The following is an 18,894-nucleotide window of genomic DNA, read 5'->3' on the forward strand; positions in this document are numbered from 1 at the left end:
CTTTTTCCAGCAAAATTAATTAAAACACATCAAAACGTATTGGGTTAAGGCATGCATCAATGTACATCATGGCACGCGTCATCGCGTTATGATGCATGAAAGGCACATGACGATGCACATTATGATTAAATACAAAGTGCATTGCAATGTTCATTGAAAATGCACCACATCCCTTTAATTTTTAATTTTGATGCCTTCACACTGGAAAACGCATCCTGGAGAAAAATGCATGGGTATGAATCCAGGTTTACTGTGTTGCTGAAGAAAAGCCTGATGTTTACAGAGCTAAATTACGCAGACAAATTAATGAGTCGGAGGAAGGACTCACCACCCACCTTATCGATTCCTAAGGGGTTGTATTAAGATCTTCTTACAAAGAGAAAAGCTACTGCTGTGCTCTCTCTTTAGAAAACCTGGTATGTTCTTCAAAACCAGCATCATGAGTGTACCCGCATTATACGTCTATCTGTTGAATAAATAATGTTTTATTAATTAAAAAAAAGATTTAAAACATTAGTTTAAAAATAAAATTGACACCAATCCATTATTGTTTAGATATGCAAAACAACACGAATGCAATAACTTCCATGTCAATTTGCAGATTTTTATTATATGTGTCCAATGTGCGTGTGTGAGCTATCATACGTTCTCATAGCACATTAGTTTTGTAATGGCTGCAAAACGACATGGAGATGTTGCTTGTGTAGATCTTGGCTATATTTCATTTAGCAAGCCTCTTTTTGCAAGAGATTGAGAGGGTGCTTATTATGACATGCTATTAGGAGCAATCAAGTTGTTACAATACTTTAAAAATCTTTAATTGTGTGTGATCTTAAGACAATAGCTCTATCAGTAAGTTAGGTAAATTGTATTCTGTGTATATACACGCACACAAAAAAAAGAAAAAAACTTCACCGCTTAATTTTGGTAATAATTTAAGTGGCAGCAAATTTAGTGACACTGTACAGAATAAAATATTAAATATGATAATGTAAAATAAAAGCCATCACAAAAGCAATAGTGATCTTGATATTTGTTCTATCTGCCTGCTTTATTCTACAAAACATCCTGATTGGTATGCCAATAGGGCACTGTTATATAAAAAAAATAAAAAGTCCTGTTGTATATAATAATATAATGCAGGCAATGATAAATATAACTTGTAATATGAATGATCTTTATCACAAATATATAGTTTGCAAAATATCTGGCAAAAAGATAAAGATAAAATGAAATTTCTATTTTAAAAGTTAAGTATAATAATATAAAAGGGAACTTACAGAATTATAAGACAGGAAAATATTCACACATTGTAAACTGCTGTGCCATTACTTGTACTCAGATCTCATTGAATGTTTTAAGGATAACAATGTTTTGCATTAACCTACGATATAAATTATATATTCACAGCCATAAAAGAGGCTGTTCTACATTACAATGTACTAATGAATTTTTCTGTGATAGATTCTTGTGGTACAAATTGGAAAGTGCATGCCTGCTTTGGTGGCAATTATTGCCTCCTGTAAAAAATATACACCTGTCATTGTAACGAATAGAAAGGAGAATGCAATTAGTAATCTGTAACAAACGCCTGCTCCTTTTTTTCCCCCAGCCAATACTGCATATAATTTACTTGATCTATATTTAGATTCTGTATATGCAAACCACTCCAATTATTCAAATTACTATATGAAATATTTATATATGCATCCGACCAAAAGCAAGCTCTCATTGATCATTAGATCCATATTCTCTCTTATTAGATATGGGTTTTCAATAAGAATTCTGTAACATTATTTCTAAGGAATACGTAAGTGTTTACTAATGTGCTGGCATTTAAATATATCGCTTTGAAACTTACCTAAGTAATATCTAACTTTTCATTTGCTATTTGCTCCATGAGCATGTAATTTGTGTTATAGGAGGGTGGCCAGGCAGGTAGTTTGGTAGACTGGGTACATGACATATAGATAGCCTTGGTTCACATGCTATTATACTAACATAAGATATCCATAGGAAAATTATATACCTTCTAACTGTGCAAAATACTATAACATGATAAATGATGGAGATGGATAATTCACTGAATTTGAAGTATTTGTTTAATTCAACTACTGTGTAGCAAAAAGCATTGTTTTCCCTCCTGACCTGCAGAAAACATATTAATTTCATTGTTAGGATCATAGATGGTCCTTTGTGAAGCCACCAGATCTCGGAAGCACCAACACAAAAGTACATTCTACAAATGGGTCAGCTGCTGACTGGTGTGGGGCAGAGTTCATTAACTAGGGAGGGCAGGCGTTCTCAACAATTAGCTGGCTTCAGGACAATCAAAGGGTGTTGTACTGGCAGAACCAGACAATCGGTTTCGTTATATTCTAGATATGGGATTGAACCTCTAAATAGATTTTTTCCGCAAGGACATGTCTGCGTTTTGTTACCATGTTCCTTCCCTGCCGATTTTGACATATGCCTGTTCTGTGCACTTAGTAGTCTGGTACAGATAACATTTAGTGGTCCTATGATTTCACTTGTCTGCTGGCTAAACTTGTTACTGTTGGCTATGTGTGAGGCAATGTGGGTGTATTTAAAGTAAACTTTTGCCAAATATATTATAGACATTATAAAATAATGTAGAACGGTGGACTTGGTACTGGAGGATTGAATGGTACAATTTACTAACATCACATTTAATTGCCAAAAGTATGTTTGAAAATAATGTAGATCTTTTAATGCAAATCTATCTCATTGGCTGAAGCACAGGGGTGGGCAACCTCGGCACCTGAGCTGTGGCAAAAGCTACAAATCCCGTCCTGACTCTGCCTCTTGGAGTCTTGCCTGTGGCTGTCAGAATCTTGCAATGCCTGGTGGGACTTGTAGTTCCACAACAGCCGGAGTGACGAAGTGGCGTACCCCTGCTATAGCATATCATTTGAGAACTAAAAAGTAGTTAAAGGAGAACTATGAGGTGAGTGATTTCCATAGTTCAAAGAAGCTGTCACAGGTCGGCTCTATTGATCGAGAAGTGAGCATACCACCTCTCGCTCACTTTCCAATCATGTCCCCAGCAGAGAGCGGTGCTTGTAAGTCACCGCTCCCCGCAGGGATTCCCCTCTCCCCTCTCCGGTCCTCCAGCGTTGAGTGGAGGAACAGACACCCCCAGCTGGCTCTGCCTCTAGATAGGCAGAGCCAGCTGTCACTTACGCAGTGTGGTGGATCCAGACAGTATTGTTGGGATCTGTCCCAGCTGCGGCGGTCTCAGTATATTGTGGGCAATAGCCCACTATATACTGAGCTTTGGCTCACGGGAGGAGATTAGTATATGTCCTCCCGTGACTCTAAAGACAACTATGGAGAAAAACACTTACCGCATAGTTCTCTTTTAAGCCAGAAACATTCACAGTTCATACAGATGATATTTGTATGCTATTAGTATGTAGGTATAAGTAAACACAAATGTTGGCCCCAGATCTACACCAATTAATGTATAGCAGTCTCCTGCTCCCGGCCGCCAAGGAGAAAAACCCCGCTCTGTCTTATGTCTTTATTCTGACACGGAGCGATGTCAGAATAGAGAAAAAAAAAAAGTCCCATTCAAAAGCATTGGGACATTACTATTGGCTATTTCAATATAAGGCTTCAAAATGGGGACATGCTGAGCATGTTCGGCTGTTTCGAAGCCACACGAAGCAAGCCGATGTACGGCTGATTTCAGCCGATGTACGGCTGAAATCAGCCGTACCAGCCTGAAGTGAATAGCCGAACAGTGTTTGGCTCACTTCACTTCTGATCGGTCATTCACTCGGCTGCCCTCGGCAGCTTTGTGAATAGACCCCATTGTCACAGGTCGGCTAGAACTATGAGGATGAGTGAAAAGCACTCACCTCATAGTTCTCGTTTAAAGGGCTATAGATCTTACTCAGCATGGTGCATGATGGATCGCTGCAGAGAGACCACTGCTTTCATGCAAAATGCAAGGGTCCTTCTCTACAGCATGCTGCCAAGGGATATATCTTTCTACTCAGGCTGTGCTTACATTCTAAAGGAAACAAATTGTCCAACATTTGTTTTGATGCACCCAATGTCCTTAGATATTGACCAACCACGGGGTCTAAAACCTACACATTACTTCCATAAAGTTGCTGCAATGGCACTTTTCCTGTGTAGTGCAGATCTTCACATAGTTTAATATCTTAAAGGAATACATTAAATAAAGGCTGGAGAAAATGTCCTAAATAACCAAACTAGTCCATTTGTTGGTTTATTGCTTTACTGTATATGTCTCAACACGCAATGAGATTTCAGTAAAGTTTAACATACGGCTAATACTGTAAATATTACATTGTAATTAATTGTATGTATGGCCAGGATAAGTCCAAAAGGATATCTAAACCCAAGAACAAAAATGTAATATATTGCAGCTTTCAATTCCTTATATTGGCTTCATTCATTTTTTTCAAGCCAAGAACAGAATCATAAATGCAGCCTCCTTATAACTGAACTGAAATCTCAAACAATGTTATCAGCTTTTCCAGCTATCATTTGTGGACTACAGAACCCCTCTTCCCTGTGTAATGAAACTGAGGGAGAGGTATTTGTAGCCCAAATCAGGAGAGCATCCTGGGGTGACAGTGCTGCTCCCCCATAAATACAGTACAGTGATCATTGTTACCCTTGGACAGGAACTGTGTTGCTGGTAGGTTCAGCAGGTGAAAATAAAGGATAAAAAGCTTGAAACAAAGAAAATGAATGCAGCCACTACATGTACAGAATGGTACACGTCAATATTTAACATTTTTGTTTTTGGGTTTAGATAGGTATCCTGTTATAAGTGAAGCACTAGAGCTCCTATTGCTGACCTCTAGACCATGAAATGTTAGTTGTCCTCAATATTTTTTTGTGTCACTGACCTAGAAAAGGAGTGAAGCACAAGAAGGCAGAATTTCTGATCTTATATTTGTTCCAGTTCAGTGGCTCAGAATGTCAAATGATTAACATAAAAGCCAGGTCATTAGCAACGGGAGCCTCTGTATTCCTTTTATTAAAGGTTTCTTCTTTTAAATCAAAATGTATGAACAAAATTGTCTCTGATGTTTTCTGCTAAATGGCATGTACATTTAACTGAAATGATTCGACATTAACAAAATAATACATTGGTCCTAATAAGGGCACGTATGCTGGCCAATACAATCAGTTGTACTATTTGATCTAGTTTATATTTTCTGTTCTAATTCCCTGGCAGTCGTACTATAATATACAATGAGGGGAATGTATCAAAACTCGAGCAGACAAAACCTGGAGCAGCTGTGCAAGGCAACCAACCAGCTTCTCTGTTTAATTTTTAAATCTTAACTGAAGAAACTGGAGAGAGAAGCTTATTGGTTGCGATGTACTGTACATCTGCTCCAGTTTTTATAAATTCCCCCCTATGTCAATTGGGGTATCAACACTGAAAGTGTTGATAGCAATAGTCTTTATCGCTATCCGGGGTTCGGTTAGAGAGATTTACCCTCACATTCTGTCCTTCAAACAATGGTTCCACCAGACAGGAAGTGAGGGAAAATATCCAATGAGGACACACACAGAAATAAAAACTGCTTCCCCTACTCTACCTAAGGAGTTTTTCCACTTTTGCAACAAATTGACATAATGCCTGCCTTATATTTGTTAGACTGGAATCTGCCCAAAGGCCTTCACCAAAGACACATCTACACGTCTTTCTGGAACTTGCTAGAGTGTGAGATAGCCAGCTGTAAACAGACGCCCGTCCATTTAGACATGGCTGCCCATAGACTAGCATTGGGCATCCTATCGGGTCTGCTGGAAAACTGATAGCGGACCTGATCTGACTGCCCGGGTGAAAGGGGCCGTACTGTTGGAGTGCTGGTGTTCTATTCATATCATGTGAATGTGATGGTGTCATCGGTCAAACACCGCTGCACCCACCTGCTCATTCTTAAGTGTTCGGGAATGCGATGGGCATATGGACTTTTACTGTTGGAGAGTTCCCCAAACTTCGTCTCAGTAAAAAACATCAGCAGAACAGGAAGTGAGGGAAAATGTATAATTCTCCTCCTAAATGCGTCCTGAAACACAGTTACAAAACAAATGGGTTCTAACCCTTCGCCACTCTATCCAAAACTAAAAAAAAAAAGCTATGGCTGGACATACATTTTAATTTTAGCAGGCTACCACGCTAGTGCTAAAATATTACTGATTTTATCAAATGTAAAATTTATCAAATTTCTATGTACGAATGATACATAGAAATGTAAAATACTGAAAATAGTAGTTCTTTTTTTATGTATAACAAAGATCTTTCAGATACATTAGGTAAAGACAATGAAGCAAAACATGGGATCTTTTGTATGACACAATGCATTTCAGAGGCAGGTGCTTTCTTGGTCATAAAAACCCATTTTGCAAATAAACCCCGTCATCGACATTTGTGTCACTGGAAATGGTAGCGAGCAGGCCATTCTGCTCCTTGGAGGGTAATGTCTCATTACTATGTAATTATGTTTCACCTGCACACCAAACACTATAGTTGCAACTCTTAGTGATATCTACTTGACAACAGGCACATCTATCACTGTGTGTTCCCTTTGGCATGTTTTAATGACTTGGTTCAGAAGATAACCCCGTAGCATTCATCTTGATTGTCTTTATCATGTCTAGAATTCCTTGCATTTTAAAAATAAACTATGCAAATCTGATATATTTCAATAGCGGTAAAGACAGGTACAGAAGATGAAAAATGGAAATAAATTAATGAAAGGGTCGTGGGTAGAGTAAGGAAGTTAATAAAACAACATTACTACTGAATCAAGACCAATTTGGATGTCTCCAGAACTAGAGAGAGAAAGAAGAGAAATAAGAAGAGAGAATAAAGAGAGATAGAGAGAAAATATGGCAGAAGGAGAGAGAGAAAACAGGAGAAAAAGTGAGAGGCGATAGGAAAGAGAGATACAAAAAAATAATGGGGAGAAGTAGGAAGAGAGAGAGAGCGATGTAAGAAGAAAAGATAGGAGAAGGAGGGATAGAAGGCAGGGGAGAAAAAGAAAGAGAATATAGAAAAGACAGAGGTAAAAAGAAAATATGGCGGAGGAGGGAGAGAGAGTGATGTAAAATGAAACATGGGGGAACTAGAGAGAAGACAGGGGGAAGAAGAATAGTTGGGTGAGAGAGAGAAAGAGAGAGAGAGATGTAAAAAGAAAAGATTGGAAGGCAGGGGAGAAGAGAGACAGAAGAGATAAAGGGAAAAGACAGGGGAGGGAGAGAAGATAAAGTGTTAAAGAGAAGAGAGGAGGCAAAAAGAAAAGAGGGAAGAATGAGAGAGAGAAGGATTGAGGGAAGAAAAGAGAGGGGAGAGAAAAGACAGGAGAGAAAGGTAGAAAGAAAAGATGGAGAGAGGGAGAGAGAGAGCGAGAGAGGGAGAGAGATGGAGAGAGAGAGAGAGAGAAAAAAAGAAGAAGAGAAAAGGCAGGAGAGGGAGGTAAAAATAAAAAATAGAGACAGAGAGAGAAGGCAGGAGAGAGACAGAAGAGAAAAAGAGAGAAAAGTCAGGAGAGAATAAGAGAGAAGACGGGAGAGAGAGAGAGAGGTAAAAATAAAAGGTAGAAGAGACAGAGAGAGAAGACAGGAGAGAGACAGAAGACAGGAGAGAGATAAAAATAAAAGGTAGGAGAGACAGAGAGAGAAAACAGGAGAGAAACAGAAGACAGGAGAGAAGAAGAGAGAAAGAGGTAAAAATAAAAGAGGAGAGACAGAGAGAGAAAACAGGAGAGAAACAGAAGACAGGAGAGAAGAAGAGAGAAGACAGGAGAGAGAAAGATAAAAATAAAAAATAGCAAAGACAGAGAGAGAAGACAGGAGAGAGAGGTAAAAAAAAAAAAAAGATAGGAGAGAGAGAGGTGAAAATAAAAGATAGGAGAGACAGAGAGAAGACAGGAGAGAGAAGGAGAGAGAGAGAGAGAGAGAGAGAGAGAGAAGAGGGGGGAGAAGAGAGGGGAGGGAAAGAGGAAGGGAGAGATGTCTGTGCAAGCAGTATATCGCTAGAATCAATATATGCAGAGAGCTGCCTACATACATAATCCAATTGCCATCGTATTAATCCAAGTAAACCTCATTGATTTCAAATATTGTCAGTGAGCTATACAGTACAGGGATATGTAAAGTAACTGTTTTTCTCCATAAACTACAGCCATGATGCTTTATTGTAGCCATGCAGATCATAAGCCATCAATTCCCAGCACTGACCATTGCCTTGTACAATGCCATTGTGATTACTGTGAATGTCCTTCCATGTCACCTCCTCCTATGATTTCACACAATGATCTGCTAACCTTCCTATTTCTTTGGCTATCCTAAAACTTTGACTGATGCTTTATTCAAATGGCAGAACGTATGGAGAGCGATGGGTGAGAAGTCAGTAGCTGTTCCCAGTTCCTGATCGCGGTCTCACCCCCATGTCAGTGCCTGGTCCCCCCCCCCTCTCCTCCTCCTCCTCCTCCTCTACCCCTCCCTTACACTCCTCCCTTCCCTATCCTCGCCCTCCTCCCCACCAGCTCCATGCTTTAAATAAGGCAGCAGAGAGGCAGAGCTGAGGCTGCAGAGCAGGGAGTAGGGAGCGATCGTTGTCTGGTAGAGACTCTGCACATCGCGCTGTCATCCGCTCGCTGTCACATCGCACCTATTAAGGAACTGCTGTGAAGAAGAAGAAGGAGCTCCATCTGGTCTCTGCCTTGGATTAAAGCGTCGCATGCTGCAGATCAGCTGAACGGCAGAGATAAGCGGTGTCCTGCGCAGAGCTCGCCATGAAAGCTGTGAGCCCCGTTCGCCCCCATAGTAGGAAAGCCCCGGCGCCGGGTGTGTGCGGGGAGCTGGCTCTGCATTGCCTCTCCGAGCACAGCCTCGGTGTAGCTGCTTACAAGATGGAAGAAGAGGGGTCCCTGTGCCTGCAGTATGACATGAATGACTGTTACAGCCGGCTGAAAAGGCTGGTGCCCACCATTCCGCAGAACAAAAAAGTCAGCAAAGTGGAGATCCTGCAGCATGTCATTGACTACATCCTGGACCTGCAGCTGGCACTGGACACACACCCTGCTCTGCTCAGACAGCAAGCACCTGCCAGAACCCCGCTAACGGACCTCAATAATGACCCGGTAAGAGACGGCCACCCACCTAGACCGCTGTATTGTGCAGGCGAGGCTGGTCTGGGCTTCACATGTCAGATGCTGCGCGACTGCTGCGGCGCCGCTACACCCGCTCACTGAACTCAGCCGCTCTAATGACAGCTCTGGCATGTGACAAAGGGCAGATCCACCTGACACAAGGATCCTCTCTTCTCCATCAGTCCCACACAGGGAGAACGAGCACTTTCACTTCTCTGCTATGGCTTATTTATTTCTGCAAGTTCCCTCTTGAAACAGAAAGCAGTAGTTTTGTCCATGATGAGTGGAAAGCAGCTGGCTCTTCTTCTTGTTTATATAATTTTGTTTCTATGAAAATGTGTTGCAATCGTATTCATTAGCAGATACAGTGAATGTGGATTTCTCATTGCTTGGGATGGCTCTTTCCCAGCTGTGAAGCCCCTTGCCCTGAACCCTGAGCCCAGTTTTTGTGTGAAGCCCCTTGTCACCCTGAACCCAGTTTATGTGTGAAGCCCCTTGTCACCCTTAACCTCGTTTTATATGAGAAGCCCCTTGGCACCATGAACCCAGTTTATGTGAGAAGCCCCTTGGCACCCTGAGTTTAGTTTAGCTGTGAAGCCCCGTATCACCATGAACCCAGTTTATGTGTGAAGCCCCTTGTCGCCGTGAACCCAGTTTAGCTGTAAAGCCCCTTGTCACCCTGAACCCGGTTTAGCTGTAAAGCCCCTTGTCACCATGAGCCCAGTTTAAGTGTGAAGCCCCTTGTCACCCTGAACCCGGTTTAGCTGTAAAGCCCCTTGTCACCATGAGCCCAGTTTAGCTATGAAGCCCCTTGTCACCCTGAACCCGGTTAAGCTGTGAAGCCCCTTGCCACCCTCAACCCGGTTTAGCCGTGAAGCCCCTTATCACCCTGAACCCAGTTTAGGTGTGAAGCCTCTTGTCACCATGAACCCGGTTTAGCTGTGAAGCTCCTTGTCACCCTGAACCTGGTTTAGCTGTGAAGCCCCTTGTCAACCTGAACCCAGTTTAGCTGTGAAGCCCCTTGTCACCCTCAAACCAGTTAAGCTGTGAAGCCCATTTTCACTCTGAGCCCAGTTCAGCTGCAAAGCTCCCTGTCACCCTGAGCCCACTTTAGCTGTGAAGCCCCTTGTCACCCTGAGCCCAGTTAAGCTGTAAAGCTCCTTGTCACCCTGAGCCCACTGTAGCTGTGAAGTCCGTTGCTCCATGCCAATTGCCTGGACTATGTCAGATTTTAATGAGAAGCAGGCAGGCCAAGATGATCAGGCTCAAATCACAAAGCCCTAGCTCAAGGATAAAGGTCTTTATTTTCATCCATGTTACTGTACTTTTGAAATCTCATTGAAAATAACTGTCACTTTTTTTTTCAAAATAAGATCCTTATCCTGGTGTGTTAGCTTTGTGAATTGAGCCTTTTGTGTGATGCTCTGATCGCTGGAGTGTGACCTGTCACAGTCTACTCTAGGCAGCCAGTGGTCATGCTATGATCCATCACTGACTGTATACTTTCTATCTGCATGACTTGCTCTCCGACAACCCATCTATATCTCTTTTTTTTTCTTTTTAATCGCAGGCTGCATCAGTTGTGAACAAACAGGGAGACAGTATACTGTGTCTCTAGAATGTCTTTTAAGGTGAGTCTTCAACTTTTGCTTACTCCTGATTGCTATGGCTTGTGCTAGCAGTCTATCCAAGATAGCCATCTCATGTCATTATGTGATTGATTGACCGAAAGTCAGAATAGCAGCCCAGACAATGGTTAATGTTTAATCTGGCAGATTTATGTTGAATGTAAAGGCAGTTCCTGATTTTTGTGTTCCCCCCCTCCTTTTTTTTTGTAGATTGTATTACATTAGAGGAGATGGGTTTTTTTTCCCCTGGGGTGGGGGCAGGGCTGTATCTGCTATCATGGCACTCGTGGACCAGAGCCTGGGGCAGCAGGGTTAGAAGGGGCAGCATCCAGCTTCAATATTTACATATTGTGTTTTATTTTATTTTTTTTCTAAATTTATAAGGAGACCTTTGTAGGGAACGTTAGGAGAGACATAAGTCTCTTTATAGTTGAAGAAGCCCTGCTGTTAACGCAGACCACAAGCTGCCTCCCTTAGCACGTCATGGCATTATTTTTTTTACTAAACTAATGATGTGACACAAGACGCATAGTCTGTCCAAAAACAGCTTCATCTTTCAGGTGTGCCTAGAGCAGCCCAGTGTTTAAATACAGCCCTGGGTGGGGGTCAGACTAGATAAGACACAGCCCCGATGGCAGAGACACAGCATGGACTGAGCAGTCCATTGCAGCTGCGTTCCTATGCTCGGGCTGGCTTGGGAGCTGTGCTTGTAGTTTGACCTGGTTTGTTTTGGGTTGTTGATCAAGCATGTCTTGTGTTTTGTTGGTGGCGCCAGTCAGTCTGGAGCAGAATGGTTCACACACCCCCTCTATTCATTCCTCTTCCACAGGTGTGCAGCAGGCAAATCCAGAGCCAGGAGGAGCACAGAGAGAAAGAGAGAGACAAATTAGAGAATAAGGGAGGGGAAAGGAAAAAAAATAAAAAAAACAGTCACCAGACAAAAGAGGGAAAAAGCAATCTACACATCGCTTCTACACACTACGGAGAATATAGCTGTCCGCCATTTGTGCACGCTCATGCCACTTAACACTGTCCTTCTCATCATCTTGTTACAACAGACGTGAATTGTCCTTGCACTGTGGAAGTCCCTGAACTGATGGAGTATGGGGGTGTGGGGATTGGGGGGAGTGCATCATAGAAAGCATATGCTATCCAATGGACAACTGAAATTGAAATCTCAAGCTTTACTAATCTACCAGAGTATTGTAGATATTTTGTCTTTTTTTTTTTGCATCTATTGTTTAAAATAGATGATTTTATCGGGCAAGGGAATTTTCTTTTCCCTGCAGGAATGTTACATATTGTATAGAGAATTAAAAAACAAAACAAAAGAGTGACATTTCATACTGTATATATATAGAGATGTTCTATAAGTGTAAGTGATAAAAGTATATGCTTTAATAGACTACTGTAATTATGAAGTATTTTTAATTAAATATTTTCTGTAAATAGCAATGTGTGCTTTTTGTTTTATCCCTGGGAAATCAATTGCTGTCTGTATATGGAAGAGAATAAAAAAAAAAATAAAAAAAAATGACAGAATAACAAATGTTAAAAAGGTCAACCGCACTAACTTCTGTTATATTTGGTTGCCTGCATGATGGCATGGAATGTATAAGCTAGAGTTCGAATGGTCTTAATACGATTTGTAAAAATCCAGTGTATAGTCCTGCTTCGTTTTTACAGGATTGAAGCTGAATATATACTCTGCTTGTTTCCAAATGATGATTGTTTTATGTGGCTCAGATGCTGGCTCCACAAACACTCTTTAGTGGGTGGAACATTTCACTAAGCTATATTTGAGTACCATTAAACCAATGAACACCCTAAGATTTTTTTTTTTTTTTCCCACCAAATTTGTGTTTCACAGGACTTTTTCATATGCCAGTGACTGTATGTCGAGTGATATTCTTTTCTTTAAGAGTAGTATATAAAACAGTGTTTTTTAAAAAACAAAATCAGAATAAATGTCACTTTTCTATGCTTTATACAGATCATCTTGTACTCACCTTACTGCAAAACACCTGTCCCAAAGCCCTCCTCAAAAATCTATAACCGATTACGCTGTGATACACGGCATTCTTGGGGAACTTTATAATAAAATGTAGCGTAACATCTATTGGAGCACAAATACTCTATAAATATAGCATCAAAAGGCCCCGTGCAAAAGCAAAGTGTTCCATTGATCTAATCTTTAATTAAAAAAAAAAAAAAAGATTGCAGTGGGCTTAAAGTTTTGCATTTTGATCTGCCTATGCTTCAGTGTAAAGAGATTTGACATTCCCTTTTTGTACACATAATTAGTAATGGGAAAAACTGCCCAGTTATATGCAGTCCTGTTCTTCATCGTCCCATTACTCTCTGCTTCCTTGCTCATTCTTTGGTTTGCATGTATTCAATTAGCTTATGAATATGGCCAATTATGGTCATTTACTACCACTCGTTCAGTTCTATTTCCACAGAAGCAGTGTCTGGTTTTAATTCAAGCCAGAATGTATAATCACCCTTGAGAAAGGGTGATTTCCCATGAATTCTGGTGCTATCACATCATATTTTATCTTGATTTTGTTCTGTTTTTTAAATGAATAATAAAAAAAAAGCATTTTAGTCTTTCGTACGTGTCGGTCATCTCAGTGGATTCTGTGCTAAGTAAGCAGATACTTCATTGCTTGCAACCAAAGGAACTCTTACTGTTACCTACAACTGTATTTGTCTGAGTTACCACTTCTGTTCTTTTTTGTTGTGGGTAAAGAAAGAACAGTAAACAAAATTGTTAATAACAATCTAATGTCGAATTTTATCACAGTTACTACTGTAATTTCTCCTATGTCTTTTTTTACACATGAGTATTAAAAGGACATTTTTAATTGTCTCGAAATTGTCATCTTGTGTATTTATTTTGCAGACACTGAAAATATCAAAATATCATTCTTTAATGTTTTTGCTTTTTTTTTTGCTTTCTGGAGGGCATTATGAAGTGGAGGCATTTATAGAATTGATTTCTTTAATACATTCTTATAGCATTGCGCTCAAGTGACACTTTTTAATAAAGTAATGCATTTTAGATTGTTTTCACGTATAACATCCCATTCTAAAAATGTCTAAAGGGTTCCAAAATGAATGTAAGAAGCTATATATAAGACGCAAATTACCTTATGTGTAATTAAAATGGAACACAATCAATAAAACTGTGCCACAGGGTTCAGGTGAAGAAATAAAAAGCAGCTGTGTCAGTAAACTGTTTATAATTGCTGCATTTGAAGCATCACTACTGTGCTATTAATTATGGTTCTTGGTTTGCTTCTTTGTTACATTAACCCACTGACTACTGAACAGTATACATAGTTTACATATTATGGACTTTGTGATGCTATTTAAAGCACATAATCAATGTAATTCCTTTCATCACATAATATGCATGAGAAGAAATTATTAGTGATGGATCGAATCCATACCATAGGCAAATCCCACATTCTTTCACAAAAGATTTGAGGAACTAGAATACGAAGGCGACCTCCTGAATTGCAAAATATAAAGAGGCAGCAGATACTGTAAAGAAAAGTAGATTTTTTATAAGCGATGGCCAGCAGATGTAGTGGGGGGGGATCAATGGTGGTACAAAAACATAAGCAAACATGGAATATTGCTATATGTGTACTAGGGAAAGAGAATAGACTATTCCATAATACTCCTATTCCATACATGTATACTATATTTTATGTAGCTACATAGGGAAATGGTATTGTTAAAGTGTAATATTTGACCTAACAATAACAGCTCTGCTAGTCCACATACCCAACTTGTTAAAACAGTATGTCAAAGCAACCTGCACGTTTGATCCCTACCTGATAATGTGTGTCAGTGGTCTGTGTATTGCTGCATGCCCGACAATGCTATGCTGTGAGTGTCAATACCAGTAGCTTTTTTTCTTTCGATCAGTGAATGGTAAATCTCAGCCTGTACCTGTAAAATGTTAGAGAATGATAAAAATGCTGTCCATCATAACCATAAAAATAGATTATGACCTATTTAAAAGGGTGAAATCCCAGTAATTATTAACATTAAAAAAAAAACTCTAATCCACATGAAAATGTTCATTAGTCTATAGGGACAAAGCTGCTTACAGTGTTGGATACGTCTTATTTAAAATGTTTTTAAGCATGGATGGCTGCTAATAAGCATATTAGTTGTCCCAAACCAGAAACCTAAAATGTAGTTGTCCCTGTTACTCTGCTTTACACATATTGGGAGTCAGTAGGACGCATGCTGTGTCTGAGCTGGCCTCTACCATTGCATCATCACGACCAATTCATAAGACACAAGAAGGAGGTCTACTATTGCTTTGTGGAGGCAGAACAATTTTAGTTCTCGACTCAGATATGTTCAACTCTGGCAAGCTGAGGAGCAAGAGTGGCCACATAGTGGTGGTAATGTTTCATTCTTCCATATGTGTATTACTGTAAAGGAGGCAATAGACATAAGGCAGAAAACACAATCATACAGTCATTCTGTAGAATGTTCATGATATTAACAAACATAATGACAGCTTCATATGTGTATTTTTGTGCACTGTGCAAACAGCCCAGGTAGCCTTATCTCGGCCTTATCTCTGGAGAACCATAGGAATCATCTGGGAATTCCATCCTGGCCAATTAATTCTTACCCCAAGATCAGTTGCCTTAATGATGTCTGCATAGCTTTGGAGCAGCCCACAGATATATGAGCATTCCCCCGATCTGTCCTTAGGTACCTATACAGCCCTAGGGATTTCATAAACTGTCATTTTTTTCACAGAAATAGTTGTGATGTATTTCTGCAATTACATTGGGGCTATATGATGTAGCCATTTTAGATATAAACAGTGCTAAGATGAGTTTTTCTATAATTAAGAGATTGTGGAAAACATGAGCAGTCACGTTACATATATTAAATGAACAAAGCAATATTAGGCATCATTTGCAGGGAAGCTTTCAGCCTTATACATATTACAGCATCTCTTGGCACCAGTCTGGTCACAGTAATCACAGCATAGAGTGCTTTTTAGGTTAGGTCTAGTTAACCCTTAAGAGGTGTTTAACATAACCAAAGCTGTCCAATACTTTATGAAAAGCATAATCATAGCATGTGTATAGTTTGAATATATTACAGCAACATAAAACAGAATTTAATATTTGATTGAAAATGCTAAAAAACATGAAGATTGAAGATATTTTGGGGGTCTATTCACAAAAGGGTGAAGAGTTTGGAGAAGGCAGGAGAAGTGAACAATCTAGGACAACATAGTTGAACTGGAAGGTGAGCTGAATTGGAAATTTCTTTCCAAATCAGCTATTTTGGCCTAGATTGTTCACTTCTGCCTTCTCCAAACTCTTCACCCTTTTGTGAATAGATCCCATTATCTTTATATAGAAACTGCTCTGGACCAAAGGCAATCCTTGTCCTAAGCTGCTGTGTATCCTCATAGCTATAACTGGCTCAAGGTATAAATTATCATATAAAAATACAGCGCCTTAAAACTTGCCACTAATAGTGTATCCCAATGTGTAAATCTTACCAACTTGTATATATTTATTTATTTCAGGTATTTATATAGCGTCGACAATTTACACAGCGCAAATTCACATCAGTCCCTGCCCTCAAGGAGCTTACAATGGAAGGCTCCTATCTCATATGCACACAGGGCCAATTTTACACATTAGCCAATTAACCTACCAGCATGTCTTGGGACGGTGGGAAAAAACTGAAGTACCCCCAGTGCTACAAAGGCAGAAGCACTAACCTAATATAATCAAGCACAGGAACCCTTTCTTATTATTGCCGCATCTTAATTCTAAAAAATTATTTTTCTAAGAATTAAGATGCGGCAATAAAAAGAAAGGGTTTCTGTGCTTGATTATATCATTTCATATAAAGTGCTTTCGTGAATGTCCATACATGAATCTTCTTTGTGTGACATCAAATACCACCAATGTGCTGCTCTGTGCAAACTCAAACCACTCACCAGAGTCTTGAAAATGTCAAGATTGATGAAACGCGTCGAGTACTGCCTGATGATACCGGAAGCTTTGTTTTAGGTCTTCCCCCTTAGCTTTTTTGCTGGATTGATTTTATTCTATGCCCAAACACACAGGATATTGTGTAAGTGCATTTTGGTTTTTACATTCACTTTATTAAGGACATTTATATGCATGATGGATGGAGTTCCTTACTGATACTGGATTACATCTATGCAAATATCTGAATGATTAATATACTTATCTGGAGGAAAGCATTTAGAGAAATAATTGAGTCTGATATGTGGACAAGATGGTAGAAGTAACCCATTGAAAGGACCAGAGATTAAAGAAAGAAAAGTTTTTTGACTTGAGTATACCCATACTAGGTTATACCTGATCTGGCGAGTGGTTTGAGATTGTAGAGAGCAAGATGTTAATGGTATTTGATGTGATACAAAGAAGATTGATGTATGGACATTCACTGGAGCACTTTATATGAACTTACATGATCAAGCACAACAGAACTTTATAATTATCCTCACATCTTTTTTATATATTTAATTTTATATGCTAATTATTGTGTGTGTGTATACATATTCATAATATTTACACATTGTGATACACTATTAGTGGGAAGTTTTATATAGTTGTCGTTTTATATGTTAATCGAAGATATCATGTTGTACGGCGAACACAGATGTAAGTGTGAATCTGATGTCTATGGTCAGCATATAGGCCATTACAAAAGCCGGTGTATATAAAAGTATTTTTACTTGTGAGTACTGTATTGTTCAACACCAAGCACACATATAGTAGATGCAGTATGTTTCCATGTTATTGTCATTTTTAGAAAATATTAAATAGTCATGTGAAACATTTTACAGAATAGAAGCAGAGACACCGGCACTCTAGATTTAGTAGGCAAAAAAACATCTATTTATTGACGTGCATCATAGTAACAAACAACTAACGTTTCTGGGTCACAAGCGTTTCCCCTTCATCAGGCAAAGGTATGGTTTGGTGACATAAAAACTATTTGTAATATTTGAGAAACCCAACACTCCAGTGTAGCCAATCTTCGGCCCTCCGGCTGTGGTGAAACTACAGATCCCATTAGGCTTGAATTTTAGCCGATGCACAGAAATGTGTCCATGTATGGCCAGCTTTACAAGAGATGCTCATCACAATTGTTGTACATAGGTGTTTTTGAATATTACAGGTACTATAAAGGTGTTTGCACACCAAATGCATTGTTACATATAGTTACATAGTATTTGAGGTTGAATAAAGACATTAGTCCATCAAGTCCAACCTATTAGGATCTCATTCTAGGAGTACCCGTACCCCTGTATATTACGGTCCCTTAAGAAATCGTCCAAAAGTTTCTTGAACAATTCCACATTATTTGCATTGTCATGCATTTTGCACCTTTTGGTGCAATTGAAGTACATAACAATTAGCAAAATTCATTGTTTTTTTATACTGTGTTCACACCAGTGGTCTGTCGTAGTTCAATGATAAATAGTCCAATGAAGTCTTTCATTGAGAAATGCATCTAAAAAAGGTCAGTGTAATGTGCATTGAAACGTGATCTGGTGTGAACAAGCTCTAAATTATATCTATCATCACTTACCCCTAACAAAAAATAATTAACTAGGTATAAATATCAGCCTTTATGACCTGATCCCCATCCCTGACAAAAAAAAAAAGTAATAGTAAAGCATTATAATAATATGGGTGTTTTCATTATCTATATAATTAGGATATCAAGGCCTTAGTCTTGGATCTGTCAAAGGGTTTCTCTATTGGTCTCATGGTGTTTATGCACGTAGTGATTTGTGGTTGATCCAAATACAAGCGATCAGAAACAAATGATTAATCATCGATTAAAATATCAAGTGGTGCAACACACCCGGTTTTCGCTTGCACTTTGCAATCGTCTAAAAATATTGATCGAAAATGCGATCTATGAGTCTTAAAGAATAACTCCAGCTAACCCTTGCAGAGGGGCTACTCCTGCATTGCAATTGTTAAGTGCTTGTTTTTGTCTAGGTGCTAAAAGAACAAAGTTATACTTACCCGAAGCTCTGAGCCAGC

The 18,894-nt window shown here is 39.4% G+C and overlaps 1 protein-coding gene across 3 annotated transcripts; it reads left to right on the top strand.

The window, feature by feature from the left end:
* The first annotated feature begins 241 nt into the window (after positions 1 to 241).
* On the top strand, positions 242 to 11,714 carry ID4 (inhibitor of DNA binding 4, HLH protein). Of its 3 annotated transcripts, none has more exons than XM_018559638.1 (4): positions 242 to 245; positions 8,794 to 9,164; positions 10,744 to 10,804; positions 11,631 to 11,714. In XM_018559638.1, the coding sequence occupies exons 2-3, from the start codon at positions 8,817 to 8,819 to the stop codon at positions 10,789 to 10,791; spliced, it is 396 nt and encodes a 131-aa protein (XP_018415140.1). In that variant the 5' UTR covers positions 242 to 245; positions 8,794 to 8,816; the 3' UTR covers positions 10,792 to 10,804; positions 11,631 to 11,714. The 3 variants fall into 3 exon arrangements, with proteins under 3 accessions (XP_018415140.1, XP_018415139.1, XP_018415138.1); XM_018559637.1 differs by lacking the exon at positions 242 to 245 and adding an exon at positions 5,001 to 5,007; XM_018559636.1 differs by lacking the exon at positions 242 to 245 and having other exon boundaries at positions 8,751 to 9,164.
* Positions 11,715 to 18,894: the final 7,180 nt, after the last annotated feature.

This window comes from Nanorana parkeri, unplaced genomic scaffold (genome assembly GCF_000935625.1).
Source record: "Nanorana parkeri isolate BGI_ZX_2015 unplaced genomic scaffold, ASM93562v1 scaffold408, whole genome shotgun sequence".
NCBI lineage: Eukaryota > Metazoa > Chordata > Amphibia > Anura > Dicroglossidae > Nanorana > Nanorana parkeri.

Bases quoted from the DNA above. Each gene is read 5' to 3' on its own strand.
- ID4 (XM_018559638.1), top strand. From the start codon at position 8,817: ATGAAAGCTGTGAGCCCCGTTCGCCCCCATAGTAGGAAAGCCCCGGCG. The intron at 9,165-10,743 runs GTAAGAGACGGC...TTTTAATCGCAG, and splicing joins CGGACCTCAATAATGACCCG to GCTGCATCAGTTGTGAACAA.